The sequence below is a fragment of the Hippichthys cyanospilos genome, chromosome 12 (assembly GCF_059441005.1).
Source record: "Hippichthys cyanospilos isolate Australia breed blue-spotted pipefish chromosome 12, RoL_Hcya_1.0, whole genome shotgun sequence".
In the NCBI taxonomy this organism is placed as follows: domain Eukaryota; kingdom Metazoa; phylum Chordata; class Actinopteri; order Syngnathiformes; family Syngnathidae; genus Hippichthys; species Hippichthys cyanospilos.
Window position 1 is genome coordinate 14,341,793 of NC_142380.1, and position 15,095 is coordinate 14,356,887.

The 15,095-nt window shown below is 38.1% G+C and overlaps 2 protein-coding genes and 1 long non-coding RNA gene across 3 annotated transcripts; 1 reads left to right on the top strand and 2 right to left on the bottom strand.

Annotated features, from left to right (window-relative positions):
• Positions 1–351: 351 nt before the first annotated feature.
• Positions 352–1,166, bottom strand: LOC148415018 (uncharacterized). The gene is made up of 4 exons (XR_015867373.1): positions 1,025–1,166; positions 812–901; positions 622–698; positions 352–526 (listed from the first exon to the last, which is right to left on the bottom strand). It is a non-coding gene; the product is annotated as an uncharacterized LOC148415018 (long non-coding RNA).
• An 899-nt stretch (positions 1,167–2,065) lies between these two features.
• Positions 2,066–7,112, top strand: LOC148415019 (uncharacterized). The gene is made up of 5 exons (XM_088429021.1): positions 2,066–2,217; positions 3,481–3,589; positions 4,095–4,205; positions 5,388–5,466; positions 6,585–7,112. The coding sequence occupies exons 1-5, from the start codon at positions 2,120–2,122 to the stop codon at positions 6,674–6,676; spliced, it is 489 nt and encodes a 162-aa protein (XP_088285147.1). The 5' UTR covers positions 2,066–2,119; the 3' UTR covers positions 6,677–7,112.
• Positions 7,060–13,419, bottom strand: LOC148415020 (Y+L amino acid transporter 2). The gene is made up of 9 exons (XM_088429020.1): positions 12,909–13,419; positions 12,195–12,320; positions 11,975–12,119; positions 10,659–10,782; positions 10,397–10,500; positions 9,764–9,860; positions 9,517–9,666; positions 7,874–8,057; positions 7,060–7,794 (listed from the first exon to the last, which is right to left on the bottom strand). The coding sequence occupies exons 1-9, from the start codon at positions 13,417–13,419 to the stop codon at positions 7,724–7,726; spliced, it is 1,512 nt and encodes a 503-aa protein (XP_088285146.1). The 3' UTR covers positions 7,060–7,723.
• Between the last annotated feature and the right edge of the window lie 1,676 nt (positions 13,420–15,095).

The window sequence follows — 15,095 nt, forward strand, 5'->3', positions numbered from 1 at the left end:
GTCACAGTCATTGTGGAACTCCTCTTTGTTTGTAGCTTCATGAGTGCATTATACTGCCTCCCAGTGGTCAAGTTGCACCCATCAGCAGCTGCAAACTTCTTTTGATTGTTGCAGTTTGTTGTAGTCATTTCTATAACTCTATAAATAAATGTTAATTGTTGAATCGCATTTTTAAGAAGTGCTTTTAGTAAGTTTTATTGTGTTGTTATCCCTCCACCATGCCCACATTTACGGTGTTTTGGGAAAAAAATAGCAGCAATCTTTTAATAATTAAGTCATTTCAATCATTTCACTCACAAAGACAAAATGAGATACCAGTGTCTTAGGTTCAGAGTAATCTTAAAACACATTTTTGTTTTCGTGAAATTTTACACATATGCTGCTTGAGAATTTCCTGTAAATTCTAAACCTTTGTAATGTTCTTCAATGTTAGAATGAAAAGCCCTTGTGAAAATAAGGGCTTCAGGTCATGTACAGACTGATGGATGAGTGACCCATTCAATTCCATCTGGAAACTTTCATAGAGCTGAAACACACAAATAATTTAATAGTATGTTCTGAATATGTTTAGGTCTTATGCAATACACAACAGAGTTATTTTGACGGATGGTTTCAAGTTACCTTATCCAAAAGGCGTTGCACATCTGTGCCATTTAAGTGAATTTGGGACAGAACTCTCATTTCCAAAATGGCCAAAGCTGTCAGCAAACACGAAATAACATGTGCACAATTTTAGAAGAATTCAAATAATTCAACAACAATTCAACCTGTATGGAAGTTGTAGACATGCGGAAAGAAAAAAAAAACTTGCTTGGCATTGTGGGAGTGGGAGACACAATGTTTGTGTCTGTCAACGGCTCTGCTGTAGGCGTGGAGGTCACAGTGGTAGAAGGGGCTACAACTATACCAACAAAAATGAATGTGATTTTTAACAAATATCTGCTTTGTTTTGTTTCTATTCTCTTGCCATCATTGTCAATTATTTGTAAAGGTCTTAATCTAGGAGATTCAAGAATTTACTCACTTCTTAGTGCAGCGCATGAGGTCAAAGAGACAATAATCAGTATCAGCCGGAGCATTATGAAGGTCGTGGCGGAGACAAAAAAATAAGTGCGAAATCAATCATGGGACAATGTTCCTTCTGTTCTCACAGATCTCCTTTGACCACTTGTGCCCTATACCAGGAAGAGAAACCTCATCATCACTCACAAGGTGTGTGCACAGTACTGCATTGTTGTCCTTGTCAAGTAAGAATTGAAAGACGAGCAGCGGGTTTAGTGGAAAAACAAGTTAACAACCCTGTAAAGTCAATTCAGAGATGTGCTTAATAAACATGTTTGAAGATAATTGCTGAAAAGATGTGCAAAGACTGACAACTTGGTAGTAGTTATTTGTGGAAAGAGCGTTGAACTGTTTATCAAATTTGAGTTTATCGAATTTATTTTTGGCGTGTGGCTATGGTGCCGCTCGATGCGTTTTGAAGAAGCAAAACGCACAATTTTAGACAACGTAGGACCCATTCATGACAGGTACTTATTTTTCACTGAGGATAAACTAATTCAGCTTTTTGTAAGTTCACAGCTTCAGCAAAGTAATGGATACTGATTTTGTTATGTATATGATTTATAGCATCAAGTAAATCTACTCTTTTTTTTCTTTTTTTTTGCTTACAAAGTTTTTGACTCAGTCGCTACTTCTGTTTTTTCCAATGACCTTTTACACAAGTGTCTGAATCTGTATATTTGTCAAATGTTTTTATTGCCTGCTGTGTATAATTAACTAAGGAACTTTCCATCAAGAGGAAGAAGGAACACTATAAATTGAAGCCAATAAAACCAAGAAAAATCTGATTATTTTCCTGGTGAAAAAAAAAAAAAAATGTCCTTGTAGTTTCAAATGTTTGTTTCATTTGCAAACTTGCTACATATTATGAGGCTACATCAGTTTCATATTCCCATGTCTCATCCAGTGTTAACTAATTTGTGATGGTTCTACACTGCAATGTTCCACATCACATGCCAGTTATCTTTTTAAGCCTTCACATCAGTTTGAGTGGACAAAAAGAGTCCATGCAGTGGAGCACAGAGCACATTCTGCTTTTTGTTAATCCTCTTCAATCATGGACCTAAGAATCCTGTTTACAGCTTCAGCTCTTATTCTCGGAGCAACATTCGCCATCTCGCTGGCGAACGGCACAGCACAGTGCAAAATCAAGTGGTGAGATTTCTTTTGGATTAGTAATGCTTTGCATCTTTATCTGTGCAATATTCAATGATACATTTTCATTCTTGTTTGTACTGCGATGCCATGTATTTGTCTCAGCCCTTAAGAAAACGAACACAAAATAAAGTTTGCATTTTTTTACAAGGAAAAACAGCACTATATAGTATTGTAATTTATAAATAAACACGGCAATAAAAGAGTTAAAAAAGAGGATGCAATTTCAATGAGAAGAGTACATTTGAAAGCAATATGGTATATAAATCATTACAAAAGGACTACCAGTACATAAAATGATCATTGTGAAGTATAACCCCAATATACTATCATATCTTTGAATGTTAATCATTGAAATGAATCACTTTCAAAAAACTATGTTCATGTTCATATATTTCTTTATAACCACAATGAATTAACAGCGATAATAGAACTTTAGTTTCACAATTGAAATCCAACAATTTGCTACTGTATTAGTTAGCTATTTGTGAGTAGCATACTAACACCAACGATAATTGTTCATTACCATCTTTTTCTATTATTTATTACAATAAAATATGATTAAAAAAAAACAATTGGTTTTGACCAATATTTTTGACAAAACATAATGTAGGGCAAAAAATAAAAACTGATTAGAGCTCATTAGCATTGAGGTCTCATCCAGCCTCATAGCAAGCACAGCCTTTTTTTAAACGGAGCAACATGATTGCCTATCCATCCGTTGTTCTTAATTTCACGAGGGCGGCAGGCATGCTGGATGGAAGCTATCCCAGCATTTTTGGCCATTTGGAGTGTCCAACAAACCTACCTTGCCTCTTTTGGGGGATTGAGGGAGGAAAACTGAATTTGATGGAGAATAGTTCCTCGTGTCATAAAGTAGATATTTCATACCGCACGTTAGATACAAAACTCTCAATCTTCACATCACTAGCAATGAAAAGGGCAACCATTTTGATTTTTGTGTATTTCGTTGATTATTGCTCAGTGGGTTAGCACACAGTTCAGGGAACTGAGTTCAAATCCAGCTGGCTGTGGCCTTCCTGTGCGGAGTTTGCATGTTCTCCAAGAGTCTGCGTGGGCTATCTCCGGGCAAACCGGCTTTCTCCCATACTCCAAAAACTTGCATAGCAGGTGTATTGGACACACTGAATTGTCCTTAGGTGTGATTTTGTGCGTTAATGGTTGTTCGTCCCAGTGTGCTCTTCGATTGGCTGGCAACCAGTTCAAGATTTTATGGTAAAACATCTAATGTTTGCTTTACAGGTTATTTGGCATCCCGTGTGAAGATGTTTATGGAACATTGGTGAACCAAATCAAGGCCTGGCAGATCCAACAAAGCTGCCTAGACGCAGGAGAGATATGCTCATATGAAGTCAGACCACTTTATTTTCCCTTTTTTTCAAAGAAAAAAAACTTTTTTAACAGCATTCCCCAGACATTTCATTAGGTACACTTGTACATTGCATTCAGCAAGTCAATAGATGAGCGAGTGCCTTGCTCAAGGGCACTTCAGCACTGAATGAAGTGATCAAAGAAAAATTGCTTAGAGTTGAAGCGAGAGGCTAGCACAACGGATTCTGCTGCTAGAATATTAGTGTGAATTTGTACCTGATATTGTTACTTGACAGGAGTTTGGCCTTTTCAAACAGAGCCACAGAAATGTAAAAATCTCATTGACACACTTGAGACAGCACAATGTTCTCATTCTGTTTACTCCTCAGTAAACGTCTTATTTGACCAAATAACAATCTTTGTCACTTTCACCGATTAGTTATGGCACCATGAGATTTGCCCAGCATGATGTTAACTGCAACCACAGAATAAGTGTGAAAAATAGATGTCATTTTGTCTAACCGTGAGTTGAAACCTTTTTCCAGCTCGTGTCAACTACTCCGTATGTGATAACAGCCACACATACGTCTCCAAAAACGAAAAAAGTCAACGACCTTCAGTTTCTTCTGGAGCAGTCCACCATTTGCAAAGTGACCGTATGTTATTTACACTTTTATTGCTTTAAAACCATTAGAACCAAATGTTCTACTTTTTATTTCCCAAGAGAACCTTTGTCACCCCTAGAACATGCAACCCGACATACACAAAACCTTACAAAATGAAGCTCATGGGCCTCCATTCATCCATCCATTTTCAACCACTAAATACACAGCAAACTGACGAGACAATAATGAACACCTAGACAAGATACAATTGGAGGAGGAAGCTGATTGGCTGACACACAGGTACAGGTTGACGAGGACAGGTGGGCAAAGGCATACTAACAAGACACAAAGGACAAGAACAACATGAATAATTAAGAATAAACACTAACACCACCCCAAAAACATAACTCCAGCATGTCCTGGGTTGTCCCCAGTAGTACATGCCTGGACCACCTTGATGACTTCAGCCCTAGAGCTAAGAGAGCCCACCGTGAAGTCCTCAGACTCCACTTCCTCTGAGGAAGATGTGTCTGTAGAGTTGAGAAGAATTTCGAAGTATTCTCCCCACAGGCTCACAACCCGCCGAGTTGAGGTCAGCAACGCCCTAGCTCCACTATACTACAGTGTTAAAGGTGCACTAATTCCCCCTTCTTAAGATGCCGAATGGTGGATGGGAATTTCCTCAAAGCCATTCGTAAGTCTTTTTTCCATGGCCTCACCAAATGCCTCCCACACCTGAGTTTTTGCCTCGGTGAACGCCAAAGCCGCACTCCGCTTGGCCGGCCGGTACCTGTAAGCTGCCTCCGGAGTCCCTCAGACCAGAGGCCATTAGGACTCCTTCCTCAGCTTGAGGGCATGCCTTCCCACTGGTGTTCACCAGCGGGTTCAGGGATTTGCACCACACCAGGCACAACCACCTTATGGTCAGAACTCCAACCAGCTGCCTCGACAATGGACATGGTCCAATCAGATTCAATGTCCACCACCACACCCAGGACGTGAGAAAAATTCTGCTGGAGGTAGGAGTTGAAACTCCTTCTGACAGGTGACTCTTCTAGACGTTCCCAACACACCCTCACAGTGTTTGAGTCTACCAGGTCAGACTGGCAAGCCCATAAACATTTACATCAAATTTAGTAAATCACAAAGCAAAAAAACCCTTCCCATTGGTCGTGTGTGTAAAGAAAGATGTATCTATTTGATGGCTGATCAAGGTGTTTGGGTCATATACAGGGAGAAGGAATATCTGAGACCTCCAAGGATCCCGCTGATAACAGCACCAACTTCTGTAGCCTCCAGAACCTGATGGATGGTCAGTACATGTACACAGGATGCATGATTGTTTATTCTTTTCATCTTGTGGAAGTTCTTTTTCCTACGCTGCTTCTACCATGTTTATGAGGATGCTGGACTATTTTTTTCAGCCTCTGGCTTGTAATGCCAATGCAATCTGTCCACAGCCTTTACAGTTAGTAGTGCTGACCCATATAATAAAACTTTATTAGAAATTGGATGGAGTGAATTAGATTACAATTCACTTTGATTGTGAGACTATTATGGAGAAAGATCGCTGTCAAAAAGACGTGTTTGCCCATTCATATTTGTACGACTCTCCCGAGACATGCGACACGATTTAACGTTTTTGCATTAATCTCTTCTTTGTATTAATAGCTTTTATCCTTTACATCCGTGGATCTGGATATCCAAAAGGAGATGTCATTTGCACCGTGCATGCGTCAAGCAGAAAAAAACGCCCCAATTAAATGTGAATTGAATGCCAAATTGCAGCTTTTGATAGCTCGTTAGGCTTCAATCTTAAAAAGACGTCATGTAATATTTGACAGTTTTTCATTCCAGACAGCAGGAGGCGCTGCATTTACCATTGTCTGAAGTTATAACTAACATGCCAGCCTCCGGAGAAGTGCAACCCCCATGTAAAATAATTGAATGATAACTAGACCTACGATTGTATTTTAAACATACTGTAGGTAGTTAAAAACACATTTATGTGCAAGTTTTTGAAATTTATAACCATTGAATTGATTCCGTCTCTTGCAGCTGGTGACCTCTGCTTGTAAAAACAAGCACTGCAGTCGACAAACATTAAATGGATTTGGAGTCACAGGTTATTAACTTGCAAGCTACGGTCGTAAATCTGTCAGTCCACTGAACACAATGTAGAGTCGGACTCACGCAAAAACAATTCAAACAACACGATTTAGAGCCATTTTAGTTTTTTTTTTTTTTAACTGTGATCTTACTCGATAGACTATAATATCAACTGGTTAGCAAATCACATCTGCAGCAATTCTCTCTAATCTAATCAGCATCTCTTGTGAATATGATGTATTCTATTTAATTTGCTTATAATTTTGTCTTGAATGAATATTGATTCGGTATTGGTCGTGACATGTACATTTCTTCTTACAGGAAGTAACCTGATTGAAGCTGAGGGATACAAACGCTTCACCAACAAGTGGATCTGTGCTGGCTTTGAGAATGCCAACTGCACATTATCATAAAAAAAAAAAAAAAGAAAGAAAATAATTTGCCAATATATTTTACGTATAGAAGTTTACAAATAGTGTTTCCTGATTGACATTTTACTTACCCCCCATCTAATGGTGTTTTTAACTGATAAAAGGCCAATAAAAAATTGGCTCTGTTACCTTAATATATATCAAATAAAGTGGATAAAAAATGTATGACGTCAGGATCAATCATGATAACTCTTTTAATGCAAGCCATTTAAGAAAAATGAGAGAACCTGCCAGACAATTTCAAGCATTTCTGACAGAGCATAGTTTAAAATTTTCAGGAACATTTTCTCCCCCCATTCCAAAACAACAACAACAACAACAAAAAATGTCAAATGACATTTATTGCTCATTGGTATTTTTTCCGTTGACATCCTTTTACATCAACGACTTTCAAAGTGTCAATGTAATAAAAGCAGCTCACTCCGAAACATGTGCTTGAACTGTATCAATGAAATCTACAGTGTAAAATCACAAAACACATGATACAAAAATCACAAAACACATGATACAAAGACTCTACAAATCTCACAAACAGTGGTACAATCCAAAAGTCCATACGTTGTAAAAGACTCTTTCAGTTCACTTTTCAGTCAAACAAAACAAGGTGCATAATTTAGAAGAAGGCTTTGTTAAAATCCTCATAGAAGATACTGAATGATCTCTACTGAGAAATACACGACTCCTAAAAAGTTAGGGATGTTGGGCTTTTACGTGAGATTTCTGGATCAACCAGAAATACACAAAATTCTTTACAGGTGAAGTGAAATTGACCTTCTCCAAACTGTTGGATGGACACGGAGGGACTCAGGGTGTATCACGTAACTTTTTGCGAGTAACGCCTATTGCTTTTTCAGTCACAAGTGCCTGCTCCCTCAGCCGACATTTGATACCTGCAGGCCTTTTTTTAAACTTGACCTGGTATATGACATCCTCACAGACACGTGCAGGCGTTGTTTTTCTGCTCGAGAAAAAAACATCAGCTCCTCCTTTTAAACGGCGGGTGGACTCGCGACACCGTTAGTCCGAAGCTCACTGTCTTTTCTCATCCGGTTGAGTCAAACAACAGTAGAGTAGCTTTTGGGTGTTTCTGGTGGCAAAAGCTGTTGACAAAGAAAATGAATAAGAATTTCATCCTGGAAATGTGAATAACACAAGACATTCACAATATGAGTCATTTACTGTTTAGCGTGCGCAGAAATTTGGGCCTCCTCTCCTCGGGCAAGTGGATGGCCACGAAATAAACAGGCACCCCCGAAAGAGCGATGGCAATGCCTATGAGGGAGTTGATGGTATCGCCGTACAGGGGGACAATGACTAAAAACAGGCTGCACAGGCAGTAGATGAATGGGAAGAACAAGGTCAGCTGTAGAGAGAGAAATTTACATATTATTTCATTTGAACGGAGATCTAACGAATGTCATTTTAATCTCACCTAAATCATTCTGAGAAACCCTTTAAACCTGTTTCTTTTAAATCTAGACACATTGTGTTTTAGTGGCGGATTCAAAGAATGGCTGCAACATTTAGTTTTGCGCAAGAGGGGCAGCGGTGCTGTTTTCTTTTATCAATCACCAGATAATAAGAAAATAACATTAAAATAAAGCATTGTCCATCATGAAAGACTTGCTCAAACATTGGGTCTTCTTTAATTTGACTTGGCAAAGGGCTTTGCATTGACTCGCTATTTTACTGTTTTAATTGCTGTCATTAACTGGAATCATAACATCCTACAGACAACACCAGTGGAATAAATTTCAGGTGACAAGAAAGGAGCATTGCGGAAGGCAAAGTCAATTTTACGTCTCTGCAAGCAAGGAACATTTCCGTTCAATATATATTTTCACATTTTCAGACTCACTACCCACACAGTTGGTATTTTGAAATAAAAGGTGACTGGTTTGGACACATCAGACTCCAAGACATTGCTTTAGAGGTTCCTGGCATTCCGGCCAATATATTTCAAGAAAAGCCCTCATGGGTAAGTGTTGCTCCCTGCCTTATTTAAAGATCCGTTTTCATGCATAATCATGATAACGTCTTTCTCAGAAATGATGCAGATGATGTTGTGGAGATGTTCAATTTGTCTTGCTAGCAGGTCCTATACAAACAATGGTATGTACCTGCTATTTAAATCACTAATAAAAGTGTAAAACTATAAAAGAATAACATATTATAACTTTTTAATCTCGTTTTCATCTGTAGAACACATTTTCTAATACGATATTAGTATGATAAATTAAATTCAAATTAGTCACCGATTTAGACCTTAATTTTATTGGACATAAAAAATGTATTGCAGTACAACACCAAATTCTTAACTACTTAATAATTATGTTCTAAGACACTGATTCTCAAAGTGTGGAACACATACCGCTAATGGCACTTGGGCACTTTCTAGTGGTACACAAAAGAACCACTACCTATGTTTTCTTTTCTAATAATAGGGGGGCGGCCATTTTACAATTTGCTGTGACTGAAAACACTGTAGCTTATGGCTCAGTTTATGAAAAACCATTGCGTTATATTTTTCTAGGTTTGGTCAGCTGATGTTTCCAAGCTGAAAATGAACATTTTATTGTAAATATTTTTTTTTCTTCACATCTTGACATAACATTAATTTTGGTACAAAACACTATAGTTTCATCATGAATATTTAAGTACTTTTTATTGCTGTTATTTAAGTGCATTTTCATGAACCCTTAGACCTTTTTTTTTCTTGTCACCTTCCATTCCCATTATGCATGCAGACATTTCAGAATACTGTACAGTATTGTGTTCAAGCATCTAGTTTCACTTGTCAAAAATTTATGCACACACAACACCTTCACGGGTCTGGGTCTGTCAGGCTGAGTGAAACGCAAATAGATGAGACCGGCCACAGACAAGCCCACATAGAGCCAGTAGCTAAAGCTGAAATAGTTGATAAGCTGGAACACGTCATCTACGCATAGAAAAATGAGGGCCATCAAGCACTGCAATGAGAACAAAAAAAAGCCCAAATCATTCATTGTCCTAATTGATTGAAATATACAGTATGTTACATTTACTTTCAAGATAAGCAGTTCTTACATTAAACAATAGTGCAGGGATGGGTGTGTAGCGCTCCAAATGGATCAAACTGAGCGTGTCAGGGAGATGACCCTCTCGAGCACCCACAAAGAACAACCTGCACCAAAAGGATATTTTATAGGTGAGATTTCCTGCACTTTCATTGGCACATTAGGGTAACGTGTGTTTGTGAAGAGTGGTAGCAAAAGTACGCACTCAGGTTTTACTACGACTACTCAACACCTACTAATTAAATTGGAAGTGAAGCATTGATACTCACATTGATATGTTTGGCGTTGCACGACTAGCCTAAACACGGCATTTTCATTAATATTGTGTTAGTGGACTATGACTTCAGCAGGAGAACGAAACAAAACAAACAAAAAAATGTTTTTAGCCATTCTGAGCAATAAAAAGTGAATATTTAATCCATACCTAATTCAGAGACTAAATTATTTTTCATTTATAGTTAATAAATTCAAAAAGTACATAATTTGTCACTTCCTGTCATCTCAAAATGACATCACATATGATCATGGCGCAGGTAACAACCAATTACGGCTAAGCCTTTGAACGTCACACGACCATACCCAGCAAACAAGTAAGTTGTGATTGGTCGTTAGAGCCTTACGTTTCGTGTCCCTTCAAGATTACCTCGAAGCAGCAATAATAGATGCATTTAGTCCTCCGTAGCAGGACATGGCCACTGACACAGGGATGATCCACTTGAATGGTCCCAGAACTTCATTCCCAAAAGTCTGTGAAATCAGATTTTGCACACTTCATTCGATTTAACGGCAATTGATTGACCACAGATATCATCCCATACAGGGAAGATACAGTACATGTTGAGTACTGTAGCTTTCCAGGAAGAGCTGGGCTATATTTAGGAGCAGAGTGGCTGGTGATGGCTCACCACAGCGACGGCGTCACTGGCCAGCAGAGAAGGCATGTCCAGAACCACGTAGTAGGCCACATTGGTCATTAGATAAATAATTGTCACAATAGGCATGGAGATGGCAATTGCCAGGGGTAGATTCCTTTGAGAAGAACAGCGCATTGTTATCAAAGAAACACTGTCACCAAGAAGAAAAATAAATAGATGATAATTCGTTCACTTCCAAAGACAAAATTCACATTTAATGAGCCAAGATATTAAATCCCAGGTAACTATATATTTTTTTCCATAAATCTATTTCTTTAGGCAAGTAATAACTAAATAATGGATTATTTTACGTGATTGAGTACCAAAAGCATCATATAATTTTGTAAATAAAGAACAGAATTAATTCATTACAGACATTCACAGTTGCTTAATTTTTTTTCCCCCATTATTTTCAAAGGTTTACGGTCTAGAGTGTCTGGTACCAAAGAAATCAAGTACTAATAATTAATCACTTTAGGTGCTAAATGTACAAAATTAATCAATTACTTTCAGTACTAGAGTAACTAATTAATTTAGTGGTTTAGTACCCAAAATAATCAATTACTTTTGTACTTAATTTATTCAATAAAAGCCTCATTTTATGCCTGGGTTTGAATAATTGGATTCTTAAAAAATGCAAATGTATGTCTTTGGGTATAAATCAAATAAAGAACAGCTATATACCAGGAAACCAAATGATAGATGTGCTGGAGTTTTTTTTTTCCCTCTTGATTTTGCAGACTATGTTACGGTTCAGTTATTGTGGCTTCTTTTATGGATAATTTTCATTTATGACGATAACGTTGTCTGCTGCAGTTTTTTTTTCCCTCTTTTTGTCAAAAATATCAATATTATTTTTAAAAAATCCAATCTTACTACATGGATTTTCAGTTATCACAGCCATTGAAGATTTGCCTCGCTATTTTTCTTGATATTTTTCCTCCTTAAATTATATGTAGTTATTTTTTTACAAAAAAAAAACGTATTGGGTATTTTTGGGAACATAACCCTCGTGATAAACAACATTTCATCAATATAATTAAGTATGCATGCATAAAGTACGATGATGGATTGACTTTTCTGAGGAAGACTGATCGGTAAAGAATTCATTGGGCGGGGTCATATTGTTGGTGGGTGAATGAAAGAACATGTTAAAAAAAATCACAGATATGCACAATCTAATTTTAAATGTAGCATTATGTTTGGACATAACAATGACAGAGATAACCTCAAACCAGCCTCTTGATTAATCGGAGCAAGTGTATTTTATTTTACGTTCACGCAAGTATGTGCATTCTTCGTATTACCTCTCTGGATTCTGAATCTCTTCTGTGACAAAGTTGAGCGTGTCCCAACCAGAATATGAGAACAAAGCTGAGTAAAGGGCCAAAGCGATAGCTGCAGGATCCGTGGAGGAACCCTCAAATGGGTTTTCAAAGCTTTTTGTCTTACCTATGCAAAAAAGTTGAGTTAGCGAAAGCCACTTTATGTTCACGTAGTCATTTTCATTGATTCACCACAACTTACCTTCGATCAATTTCAGGATTCCTACCATTATGATGAGGATGAGGGCTGAGAGTTTAGCATATGTGAAGATATCCTGGACCAAAGTCCCCCACTTCACACAGGCACAGTTGATAAAAATAAGCATGCCTTGAAGAAGCCAGAAGACAGAAGAAAAGGCAATGATTTAGCAAAATCTCAAAGAAGGGGTCCCAAGGCCTTCTCCATCACTGATTTTTCTAAATTATTAGTATGAAATCATCCATTCAATGGCTTACACCATAATGCACACAATCTAATTTGGAATCACATGGATCATGAGCTTCATCCATCCATGGTTAATTTTGCTGGGTTTACTGAATGAATTCGATTTGCTCTGCCTTTATTCTTAAGATTACATCTAAATGTATGTTAGGCTCTTCTTAATGCTTCCTTCCGTTTTTATTTTTACATTGAAATGAGCTTATCGATGGATGGACGGACGGACGGATGGATGGATGGATGGATGGATGGATGGATGGATGGACGGACGGACGGACGGACGGACGGACGGACGGACGGACAGACAGACAGACAGATAGATAGATAGATAGATAGATAGATAGATAGATAGATAGATAGATAGATAGATAGATAGATAGATAGATAGATAGATAGAGAGATAGATAGATAGATAGATAGATAGATAGATAGATAGATAGATAGATAGATAGATAGATAGATAGATGAAAGACTTACATAGACAAGCTGCTGCAATAAGGCGTACAGCATTGTGTGGAGGACTGCAGGTGGGGTAATAAGCCTCCACTAGGTAGTTGGCAAAAGTCAGCGAAATCACAGCTTGACTGGTCGGCTCGATGAGAAAGATGGACGTCCACAGACGGATGAAGGCCAGGAAGCCGCCGAAGGACTCCAGGATGTAGGCGTAACTGGCTCCAGATTTGGTGATGGTGGTACCCAGCTCGGCGTAGCACAAGGCCCCAAACACAGAGAAGATACCCCCCAGGGCCCAGATGATTAAGGAGAGTCCAAAAGAGGTGCTGTGCATAAGGACTCCCTTCGGGGAGACAAAGATCCCAGAACCGATCATGTTTCCCACGATGAGACAGACTCCGTTAAGGAGAGAGATTTCTCTCTTCATCTGCATTTTGTCGTCTTTTGGAACCTGTAAATCCTCATCAGATGGAACTCGAACTCTGGGGCATATTTTCTGGGATATGGCCTCCATCTTCTCTCTTATGTCACCCATTATCCTGGAAGTTTGGGGGAAGATACCAAAGAGCAGAACTTCATTCATAATATGCCACAGACAATCAGCAGCCACAATATTAGTTATGCCTACAATAAAGATTCACAAATGTTTTCTGTCGAGGCAAAAATTATTCCCAAAGACCCTCACACAATCCTGACACTATAAACATAACTACCCTGTGTTACAAAAATAAAATCGCATTTTAGACAGTCAGAACTTAGCCAAAGTTAAAGAAGAGAAGAAGGTCATTATAAGTTCAATATGTATTTTTATTTAGAACAGTCCATTTTTTTAATGAGGTCATTATAATATATTCTGATACTGAGGGCATTTAACAAGGGGGAAAAAAAACCAACGTTTTTGATTAAAAAAAAAACAAACTCATATTTTTTTTACCCACTGGAAAAATGCTGCAGTGTGATGAGAAATAAAAGTCAGATATTTAAGAAAAAAGTGATCAAAATTAAAAGCCAAAATGTCTTGCAATATCACAATGTTTAAGTTCAAGTTTACAAGTCAGTTATTTTAATGGATGAATTTAAAAATTACAACTATATGCTTGTAATATTTCAAATTTAACTTTGAGAAATACAACTTTAATTCTTCCAAAAAGATGTATGATTTTTATTATTTAAAAATGAAACTCTTCGACTCACTTAGGCATAGTTACTCGCTGGAACAAAATGGCACTGCAATAATTTCTTGTTCTGGCCAAAAAAGCTATTTTTCAGCTTACAATGGAAAATAGGTTAGATTAAGCTAGGCCATGAATATCGTCAGACGACATTACAAAGTTACAAATGTGAAATTTAGATTTCCCTCACCACGATGTTGAACTCAATGCTGAATAACTGCCAAAGTCTATGTGTATGAACAGGGTCATACAATAAAAAGGTCACGCGAGCTATCAAATTCCTACTTGGTATCATCAACAGGCCCTTTAATCGCTGCGGTCCAGTCAATGAGTGTTGACATGAAAATGAAAACCAAATTTAACTGATGAAATGTCCATGAAGACAACGGAAGTGACTTGCCTTAATGTTCAGACCAACCTCTGTTTTTCGTCACTCTGGGCTACAAATCCTGTCGTAATGGGCCGCCGGTGCTCCTCAGAACGAGGCCGTGAAATATTAGCGGGCTCACATGTGAGCAGCAGTACACAGCACGACGGCGGGTGAGGCGACCCTACGGTTTAGATCAACCCTACGGTTTGGATCAACTACATCTCACTGGTGTTTTTCCTAGCTCCTTGTCAAACTACATTCTCTTGTTCCCCTCTGTGCTATTTTCAGTCAAGGGGCAGACCTTGTCCCCTCCCCAACAGGAGAAAGAACAGGACACTACTGGGTCAAAACGCAAAGTCAACATGTTTGAGCACTGAAAGAACATGTAGATAGTATGAAAGAACATCTCAGCTAGAATGGCCTATATTTCCATATAGAGACTTGCTATACAGTAGATAGGCTCGTGTGATTGGCTCGTTACACATGCACCTATACATAGAAGTGAAGTTAGCGCCGAAAAAATGAAAATGATGGCAGCCAGGATTCAAAAGAAGAGCCCGTGTAGTGAATTTAGCATTTTTGTTCTGGATACAATTTGAAGATAATTGTTGAAAATGTATGAAAATATTGTTAAAATACAGTTATGTTTTGTGATGTTCGTGCTTTTTG

What these genes read in the sequence shown, in the direction of transcription:
- LOC148415019 (XM_088429021.1), top strand. Translation starts at nt 2,120, where the DNA reads ATGGACCTAAGAATCCTGTTTACAGCTTCAGCTCTTATTCTCGGAGCA. An exon ending in GCACAGTGCAAAATCAAGTG is followed by an intron (nt 2,218 to 3,480) that starts GTGAGATTTCTT and finishes TTTGCTTTACAG; the next exon opens with GTTATTTGGCATCCCGTGTG. An exon ending in GAGAGATATGCTCATATGAA is followed by an intron (nt 3,590 to 4,094) that starts GTCAGACCACTT and finishes ACCTTTTTCCAG; the next exon opens with CTCGTGTCAACTACTCCGTA.
- LOC148415020 (XM_088429020.1), bottom strand. Translation starts at nt 13,419, where the DNA reads ATGGGTGACATAAGAGAGAAGATGGAGGCCATATCCCAGAAAATATGC. An exon ending in TATTGCAGCAGCTTGTCTAT is followed by an intron (nt 12,321 to 12,908) that starts GTAAGTCTTTCA and finishes GGCTTCTTCAAG; the next exon opens with GCATGCTTATTTTTATCAAC. An exon ending in CCAGTGACGCCGTCGCTGTG is followed by an intron (nt 10,501 to 10,658) that starts GTGAGCCATCAC and finishes CTGATTTCACAG; the next exon opens with ACTTTTGGGAATGAAGTTCT.